Below are 9,742 nucleotides of genomic sequence, written 5' to 3' on the forward strand. Positions count from 1 at the left end.
CTTACCTGTTCGGGGGCTGCGCATGATCTCGCTTGTTATCATTAGGAGGGAGAGAGAGAGAGAGAGGGGCAGAGATGCAAACACACGGTTCTGTAATACTGAGCAAGGTGTGCAATCTCCTGTCTCTGTCCCTCTGTGTGCTCTGTGTATGTGATTGGGTTACATCCAGGGCTGTGGGTATGAGCCTGCGAGTCTCCCTCCCCCAACCCACTCCACACACACACACTCCCTCCTTCCCTCCTCCTCTGCTCTCATCTCCCCCTCGTCTCCCCGCCCCTCTCACCGGCTCTGCCACACAGTCTCCCTCCACGGTGATGCCCGCACTCCCTGGCTCCACTGCTGCCACTGTCCCCCCACACCCCCCTGCTCACACAAAGGCCATCGCCCCCTGTCCGGCCGCAGCCCCGCGCCGAGGCTCGGTGTCCGGGAGCAGCACCGCACCGCACCGCACCGCCGCGCCAGACGCACCTTGTCATGGAGAGCCCGCAAGGTCGAGGGGACGTGTAGCAGCGGACGGTACGGGCGGCTCGCCTACAAAGTCACGGTAAGGGACCGCTGGGGAAGATCGCATGATAACGGCGTAATGCAAAAGACAAGGCTTGTCATTGTTAACCAATACACGCCTTCCTGCCGATGCAGTTTATTGCATAATGATGAATAGATAAATGCACACATAGCATGATGGATGGTTGACGCGTTTGAGGAGGAATTGTGATTGATGATTCCACGCTGGATAATAGAGCCTGGACTGCTTTTGGTTTGTTTGTCTCTCCTCGTACAATTGCTCGTCTCTAGATGTCACCTGTGCGGGTGATTGTATTATGGTCTGTTTTGGAGGCAGCATCCTCGGCGTGCAGTGATAACCGGCTGCTGACAGACCGGCGCTCGGTGCCGTTAAACACGGTAAAGGTGACGGATGCCGCCACTTTACTCATTCACACGGTCCTCTGCTGCCACACCGTCAATAGCAATGCTGAGAACTGAGGAGGCGATGTGGGACAATAAAACGACTTGCTGTTTAATGCTTCCCTGATTGTTTTGTTGCAGCCTGCAGTCACAGGAATTGTTTATAACGCACCACTGAAATTATGATTATTATAGCACGCTGCTACTGGTGCGTTTCTGGCTTACAGCCACAGCATCGCGTTAACTTCATCTGTCACGGGAGCTGGCTGCTCCTGCTCACAGCGCAGTACTGACAGTTTTCCCGTTAACCACTGATCCTGAGCAACATAGGGACCTGTTTATTAATAGCTGTGGTATCTGTAACCTGTGCGGGCATTGAGAGGGCCTCTGGGGGCGGGGTTAAACATCTCCAGCCTCACTGTGCTTTGTTCTTTCCTAGACTGGGGGCTACAATGAACACCGAAATGCAGGTCAACGCCAGCTGGCTGCCTCCGGAGGTGTCTAGGGCCGGGGGCTGGGCTGCGGACAATGCCACGGCCGGCGTGTCTTCCCTGGAGCCGGCCTTGGAGGCAGCCCCCCCACTCATGGTGAACCCCTGGGACATCGTGCTGTGCACCTCGGGGACGCTGATCGCCTGCGAAAACGCCATCGTGGTGCTCATCATCCTCCACAACCCGGGGCTGCGCGCACCCATGTTCCTGCTGATCGGCAGCCTTGCGCTGGCAGACCTGCTGGCCGGCCTGGGCCTGGTGGTCAACTTCATCTTCGCCTACCTGCTGCAGTCGGATTCAGCCAAGCTGGTGACCGTGGGGCTGGTTGTGGCCTCCTTCTCTGCTTCCGTGTGCAGCCTGCTGGCCATCACCATCGACCGCTACCTGTCCCTTTACTACGCACTGACATACAACTCCGAGCGCACTGTCACCTTCACCTACGTCATGCTGGTGGTGCTGTGGGGGGTGTCTGTGTGCCTGGGGCTGCTGCCCGTTACCGGGGTCAACTGCCTGCGGGACGAGTCCACCTGCAGCATCATCCGTCCGCTGACCAAGAACAACGTGGCAGTGCTGTCTGTGTCATTCCTGCTGTTGTTCGGGATGATGCTGCAGCTGTATGTGCAGATCTGCAAGATCGTCATGCGGCACGCGCATCAGATCGCGCTGCAGCATCACTTCCTGGCCACATCGCACTATGTCACCACGCGCAAGGGCGTCTCCACCCTGGCCATCATCCTGGGCACCTTCGCCGCCTGCTGGATGCCCCTCACCCTGTACTCTCTGATAGCCGACTACTCCTACCCCTCCATCTACACCTACGCCACGCTGGTGCCCGCCACCTACAACTCCATCATCAACCCTGTCATCTATGCCTTCCGCAACCAGGAGATCCAGAAGGCCCTGTGGCTGATCTGCTGCGGCTGTGTGCCGGCTAGCGTGTCCCAGAGAGCACGCTCCCCGAGTGACGTGTGACGGTGGGGGAGGAGCGAGGAGGAGAGAAGGGGAAGAGGGGAAGAGGGGGACAGAGCAACAGCAGGCGTGTCGCTCTCCTCGCTCGCTCGCCTGTGGGGGCCGTCCTGTGCTCTCTCGTGCTATAGTCCTGTTATTTTGCGTTTGTCTCTCAGGCAACCCTGAAGCTTTCCTCGCTCAACTTTTTCTTCCAGTCAGACTGAAACCTATGCCAGTCCTGACAGGCACACCTGGTGAGCAGTTTTTAGTGCTGCTGTAAGTCAAAGCTCCCTCCCTCCAGTTACCTCCATTGCTCCATCCCTCTCTCCATTTTAGCTGAATGTCTGCCATGGATGACACCCATAGAGACATGTTCCAATAAACTACAAACTGCTTTCCATGTGCCCTGAATCTTGGGGACAGGGTGGCATGTAAGCAAGGAGAGAAAACGAAGGGATGCTGGCGTCAACTCCCATCAGCCATCTCTCATCTCATTGTGCTCAGTAGCACTCCTTCACCCTCACCCAGTGTACATGTGAGAGAGAGAGAGAGAGAGAGAGAGAGGGAGGGGAATTTTAATTGGTAAGAATCCTTACACATATTCGTTGCCTTCATTTTAACTTTAACTTTTTTATTAATGTATGTATTTTTTAAACAGCTTTGCACAGCGTGTCGGAGTGTGGTGTTAATGTGTGTCGGTGCCGTGTGCTGTGGAGAGCCCTGGTTAGGGAGCGAGAGGTGAGGGGGCGTTGGCGGGTCGGTGCTGGCCGGGCCGGGCGCTGCGGTGGGCAGCAGGGGCAGTAAATCGGGGTGTGCGTCCCGTCTGCAGCTCCACTCTGCTGCACTGGGAACGTGCGCTGAAACACAACAACCAGCAGAACAGGACGGAGGCGCTAAAAATAGACCCGCGCTGTGTCTCCTGGCAGGCAGAGGCGCTCGCTGGGTGACACCAAGAGAACTGTAAGAATGATCTTTGAAAAAAAAAAAAAAACATATATATATATATATATATACGTCAGTCCGGTTTTTGGCAGTCCGTTGTTTTGACTAGGCTTCGTTTATTTATGTTTGAGTGCCAACCCCATCCAAAAAAGAACAATGGCCTGTAATGTTTCCTTGCTGATTATTATTCATGAACGGAGGAAATGTAAACGGCGCTGCTGCAGCTCAGTCCGGCCCCGTGTAGACTGACAGGCTGCGGTGGCCCACAGTCACAGCGCACGCCGGAGCAGCACTCCACCATGGCAACAGAGGCTGGTGTGAAGTGGAAGCGGAATGACAGCGTCGCTCTGCAGGCCGTGTCCGTGGTCGGGGCGCTGTGTCCACCAGCACACTGAGGCCTCCGTGCAGCGTTGGCTTTGACAGCAGAGCCGGCCCGGATGTCCTGTCCTGAGAGAGAGCAGTTTTTAATTGTAGTTTAACACATTTCAGTGCAGAGGAGTCAGGGCTGAATGTATCACTGAGCGGTGCGCGGATGGGCCGCAAGTGGGCCGCTCTTTTGGACGCCAGGCGTCGTTCACAGGGTTTAGGTCAGATGGCCAGCCTAGTGGGAGCAGTAGGAGGCAGGGGCTCAGCTTGGGGACGCGGTGGTGTGTGTCCTGGTGCACATCCCAGCCTGCCTGTGCACTTCTCAGACACGTTGGGATGCACAAATAGCATAGTTTTTGTTTTTTTATTTGTATTGTTTCAGCCCACACAGCTGGCATTGTGTGTTTCCTTTAGAAAGCTGCTTTGTACTGGAGCGACTGGGGGACAGCGTGCCTCTATCCAGGATACAGCAGCCCTGCGTTCTAACCTGACAGACAGAGTCCAGTGTGATACGGTACAGACAGAGTCCAGTCCAGTGTGATATGGTACAGAGTCTAGCCAGGCAGTGCAGTGTTCGTCCACCAATGGGCAGGTAATGCCTCCACAGCTGCCGTGGATATCAGCCATGTACCTGGACACTATTACAGCATCTTTGTCTCAGTTAGCAATAAGTAAACCCTGGACACTGGCACACAAACGCACACGCACACGCACACGCACACACCTATATTGTTTTCCTCTGTTTTTGAATGGGACCAGGAGGATTACTGCAATATCCAGACAGCAATAAGTCATATACATTTCCAGACACAAGCCCAGTGCGAGTGCATTCACATCAGCTGCGTCTCTTCAAGGGCACTTGGCAATTATTCCAGCTTTTGTGCTCAATGGGGAACCAGCTGAGCAGTGATTATGATTTGTATGTACAAAGCACAGACTGTCACTGACTGCTTTTGATATCCTAAAGATATGTTTATTTCTGTTTTTTATTTCCCCCCCAATTTAAGACCTGCGATCACTTGAGAAGGAGTGACACGGGGTAATTAGATCACAGCAGGAAGCGCAGATGTGATTAGCAGCTCCCTTACTAACGCATCCGAGGCAGTGGCAGGAGCCGGTGTGCTGCCCCAGTGTGTGTTGGGTATTTAGGGATTTCACAGAGCCTGTCTCTGCCTTTAGAAGCCACTTAATTAGCCCAGCACCGAGAATCGGTTTGATGCTTCAGAAAATAAGACGGGAACATTTTGTGATATGGAGTATTACTCACACACACAAGCCAGAGGTACAGGTCGGCCCCTGGCTGCTGCTGCTCTGCCCCCTCCCCTCAATTAGCATTAGATGATTGAAAATTAAAACCAGTCAGGTCAACCCCCTGAACATGTGCCTCCCGAGGACCTCGAGACAGGAGAGCAGTGGAGTCCTGGCCTGTGTCTGCAAGCACTGCCTCCAAAGTGGTGTTTTCTTGTGTGTTAGGCCCAGACACTAGCCCAGCCCAGCCCAGGGCCTCGGCACAGTAATCTGACATCACGATTCCCCCACAGGCCCACAGCACAAATCCCCCTCTGTAAGGCAGCTGGCAAATATTTTTTTAACCCTCAGTTCAGACACAGACAGTGCGGGCGGCTCCCAGAGGGCTGAGTGGGGTCAGAGGTCAGGAGTCACGATGTGGGAGGGGCTTCTCTGGAATTCCTCAGGTCCTGCTTAGTCCTCAGATTCGCAAGGGGGCGGATGTCAGACACTGCCACTGCGTTAATGAGAAACACACACACCTGGTTTGACACATGTTCCTCAGAGAGAACTGTCGTACTTTAATGTATCATACATGTTTGCCTTAGTTCTCGCCTCTTGCCCGAGTGGTTGTATGGAGGCGTGTTACCAGTGTAAACGAGCAATGCCAAATGTATTGCGGCGTATTTCTGCTGTTGCACGGTGTTGTAAGAAATCTCCCAGTAGGCTCCCTGTGTGTTGGCCGATCCAGTCTGCTGGGGGGTGCCTTTTTGTTGACCAATGAAGCGATAAAATCAAGCAAACCAAGAAAGACAAATTAAAATAGTTCAATTCACGCCCCAGTGGTAACGCCCCAGCTTGACCAGGAGGCACTGTGGCGCTGCTGGACTGGGCAGCCCTGGCAAGGTGTGTAACAGGGCACAGGGCCTCTGCTCTCTGCCATTTGGACAAGCCCACAGCTGGCCTCTCTGTTAGCCCCCCTGCCGAAGGCAACACTGCAGGATGCCCCTCCAGAATGCCCCAGGCTGTGAACTGGGCTTATTTGGCCTTTTATATTTTTTGTAGATGTTAATTTATACATGTATGGTTGTATGTAAGTATGTCTGTTGGTATGTATTTATTACTATAAACGTGGGCTTCTGAACGCCTCCTGGATTCATATCTGCAGTGCTGTGTTGACAGATCGGATTCCAAGACATCCAACAGCCCAGAGTCTGTCACCATCAACATTCACCGTGCTGTTGTATCAGAACGAGCAGGTCTTTTTTTTACAAAGGAAAATGGAAAGAATCACAAAAAAATCAAAATAATGACCGAAAAAGGAAATGACACAGTAGCCAGACCTGGACTGAGACCCAGAGGTGAAGGAGACAGGGAGGCCAGAGTGAACACCACTCAGCTGGGCTGGAGAAGGCCGCCCCCCATCCCCATCTGTACAGAAAGACTCTTGCTCCATTCATGCCTTACAGAGACCTGCTGGGCGGCTGCAGTACTGCGGATCCCAATTTAACATTAGTGCCTCCTTCTCCTTCCCCTTCCACGGCAGTGTGGAGACCCTGACAGCCAGACTGAGTCTCTGCCACTCTCCCCTGTGTAGCTGCCCTGCCCACAAACAGAGGCCCATGCAGGGGGACAATAGTTGTAGTGTGCCAAGCCTCCGGAGCAACGTAGATTATTATAGTGCAAGCAAACTGCAGCTTGAAAAACGCCATGCTGTTTGATGTGTTGAGCTTTTAGGAGGGAGAGACGGAGAAGCATTCACAGCTGTGGTTAAGAGCTTTCTGTGTAGTGACAGAGACTTGAAAATACGTAACGGTAATGATAATAAAATAGTAGCATGTTCTGTGCATAAATAGATATGTATATATGCATATATATATATATATATATATATATATATATATATATATATATAGGTATATATTTATATATATGTATACATATTGGATGTCAAGCCCAAACGTGGAGTGCACAGTGGGTCAGGTGTAGCTGCAGAGCCACTAGTGTGAACATGTTAATAGTTTTATCTGTGAATTGCACTTTATTTTCAACAGAAATGGCACAACCCATTTACGTATCTGCAAAATAAACCAATAATCAACCTGCACTAATTAAGACATTATAATGATTACATTCTCTTTGTGTGTGTGGGTGTGGGTGTGTGTGTGTGTGTTTGTGTGTGTAACAGTGTTGTATATTTTTTCAGGGTGTATTAATTGTAATTTTTATTGCTTTGGTTAGTAAAATGACTTCAGAGATATTGTTAATTTTGTATCAAATAATGTGCTGTGCATTACAAATAAACTTTTTTTAATATATATATATATATATATATAGAGAGAGAGAGAGAAGGTGCCAGGATGTCTTGTTGTTTTTATTGAGTTGAATGTGACCAGCTACCAGGCATGGCCAGGGGCCTGCGTGGGAAAGTGTGGAGTGTGGAGTGTGCTCAGTGTGGAGTGTGCTCAGTGTGGTATGTGGTCAGTGTGGTATGTGGTCAGTGTGGAGTGTGGTATGTGGTCAGTGTGGAGTGTGCTCAGTGTGGTATGTGGTCAGTGTGGAGTGTGGTATGTGGTCAGTGTGGAGTGTGCTCAGTGTGGTATGTGGTCAGTGTGGAGTGTGGTCAGTGTGGAGTGTGGTCAGTATGGTATGTGGTCAGTGTGGAGTGTGGTATGTGGTCAGTGTGGAGTGTGCTCAGTCTGGAGTGTGGTCAGTGTGGAGTGTGCTCAGTGTGGTATGTGGTCAGTGTGGAGTGTGGTATGTGGTCAGTGTGGAGTGTGGTCAGTGTGGTATGTGGTCAGTGTGGAGTGTGCTCAGTGTGGTATGTGGTCAGTGTGGAGTGTGCTCAGTGTGGTATATGGTCAGTGTGGTATGTGGTCAGTGTGGAGTGTGCTCAGTGTGGTATATGGTCAGTGTGGAGTGTGGTCAGTGTGGTATGTGGTCAGTGTGGAGTGTGCTCAGTGTGGTATGTGGTCAGTGTGGAGTGTGGTATGTGGTCAGTGTGGTATGTGCTCAGTGTGGTATGTGGTCCGTGTGGAGTGTGGTCAGTGTGGTATGTGGTCAGTGTGGTATGTGGTCAGTGTCGAGTGTGGTATGTGGTCAGTGTGGAGTGTGGTATGTGGTCAGTGTGGTATGTGGTCAGTGTGGAGTGTGCTCAGTGTGGTATATGGTCAGTGTGGTATGTGGTCAGTGTGGAGTGTGCTCAGTGTGGTATATGGTCAGTGTGGTATGTGGTCAGTGTGGAGTGTGGTCAGTGTGGTATGTGGTCAGTGTGGAGTGTGCTCAGTGTGGTATGTGGTCAGTGTGGTATGTGGTCAGTGTGGAGTGTGCTCAGTGTGGTATATGGTCAGTGTGGTATGTGGTCAGTGTGGAGTGTGCTCAGTGTGGTATATGGTCAGTGTGGAGTGTGGTCAGTGTGGTATGTGGTCAGTGTGGAGTGTGCTCAGTGTGGTATGTGGTCAGTGTGGAGTGTGGTATGTGGTCAGTGTGGTATGTGGTCAGTGTGGAGTGTGGTCAGTGTGGTATGTGGTCAGTGTGGAGTGTGGTCAGTATGGTATGTGGTCAGTGTGGAGTGTGCTCAGTGTGGTATGTGCTCAGTGTGGTATGTGGTCAGTGTGGAGTGTGCTCAGTGTGGTATGTGGTCAGTGTGGAGTGTGCTCAGTGTGGTATGTGGTCAGTGTGGTATGTGGTCAGTGTGGAGTGTGGTATGTGGTCAGTGTGGAGTGTGGTCAGTGTGGAGTGTGCTCAGTGTGGTATGTGGTCAGTGTGGTATGTGCTCAGTGTGGTATGTGGTCAGTGTGGAGTGTGGTATGTGGTCAGTGTGGAGTGTGGTCAGTGTGGTATGTGGTCAGTGTGGTATGTGGTCAGTGTGGAGTGTGGTATGTGGTCAGTGTGGAGTGTGCTCAGTGTGGTATGTGGTCAGTGTGGAGTGTGGTATGTGGTCAGTGTGGAGTGTGCTCAGTGTGGTATGTGGTCAGTGTGGAGTGTGGTCAGTGTGGAGTGTGGTCAGTATGGTATGTGGTCAGTGTGGAGTGTGGTCAGTGTGGTATGTGGTCAGTGTGGAGTGTGCTCAGTGTGGTATATGGTCAGTGTGGTATGTGCTCAGTGTGGTATGTGGTCAGTGTGGTATGTGGTCAGTGTGGAGTGTGGTCAGTGTGGTATGTGGTCAGTGTGGAGTGTGCTCAGTGTGGAGTGTGGTATGTGGTCAGTGTGGAGTGTGGTATGTGGTCAGTGTGGTATGTGGTCAGTGTGGAGTGTGCTCAGTGTGGTATGTGCTCAGTGTGGTATGTGGTCAGTGTGGAGTGTGGTCAGTATGGTATGTGATCAGTGTGGAGTGTGCTCAGTGTGGTATGTGCTCAGTGTGGTATGTGGTCAGTGTGGAGTGTGCTCAGTGTGGTATGTGGTCAGTATGGTATGTGGTCAGTGTGGAGTGTGCTCAGTGTGGTATGTGCTCAGTGTGGTATGTGGTCAGTGTGGAGTGTGGTATGTGGTCAGTGTGGTATGTGGTCAGTGTGGAGTGTGCTCAGTGTGGTATGTGGTCAGTGTGGAGTGTGGTATGTGCTCAGTGTGGTATGTGGTCAATATGTTATGTGGTCAGTGTGGAGTGTGGTATGTGGTCAGTGTGGTATGTGGTCAGTGTGGAGTGTGCTCAGTGTGGTATGTGGTCAGTGTGGAGTGTGGTATGTGCTCAGTGTGGTATGTGGTCAGTGTGGTATGTGGTCAGTGTGGAGTGTGCTCAGTGTGGTATGTGGTCAGTGTGGTATATGGTCAGTGTGGAGTGTGGTATGTGGTCAGTGTGGAGTGTGGAGTGTTGTATGTGGTCAGTGTGGAGTGTGGAGTGTTGTATGTGGTCAGGGTGGAGT

At 51.7% G+C, this 9,742-nt stretch overlaps 1 protein-coding gene across 1 annotated transcript; it reads left to right on the forward strand.

Moving 5' to 3' along the window:
- Positions 1 to 359: 359 nt before the first annotated feature.
- Positions 360 to 2,382, forward strand: gpr12 (G protein-coupled receptor 12). The gene is made up of 2 exons (XM_066700244.1): positions 360 to 544; positions 1,346 to 2,382. The coding sequence occupies exon 2, from the start codon at positions 1,359 to 1,361 to the stop codon at positions 2,367 to 2,369; it is 1,011 nt and encodes a 336-aa protein (XP_066556341.1). The 5' UTR covers positions 360 to 544; positions 1,346 to 1,358; the 3' UTR covers positions 2,370 to 2,382.
- The last annotated feature ends 7,360 nt before the right edge of the window (positions 2,383 to 9,742 follow it).

The sequence above is a fragment of the Amia ocellicauda genome, chromosome 3, assembly GCF_036373705.1.
Source record: "Amia ocellicauda isolate fAmiCal2 chromosome 3, fAmiCal2.hap1, whole genome shotgun sequence".
Classification (NCBI taxonomy): Eukaryota; Metazoa; Chordata; class Actinopteri; order Amiiformes; family Amiidae; genus Amia; species Amia ocellicauda.

Coding starts and splice junctions, on each gene's coding strand:
- gpr12 (XM_066700244.1), top strand. CDS start 1,359: ATGAACACCGAAATGCAGGTCAACGCCAGCTGGCTGCCTCCGGAGGTG.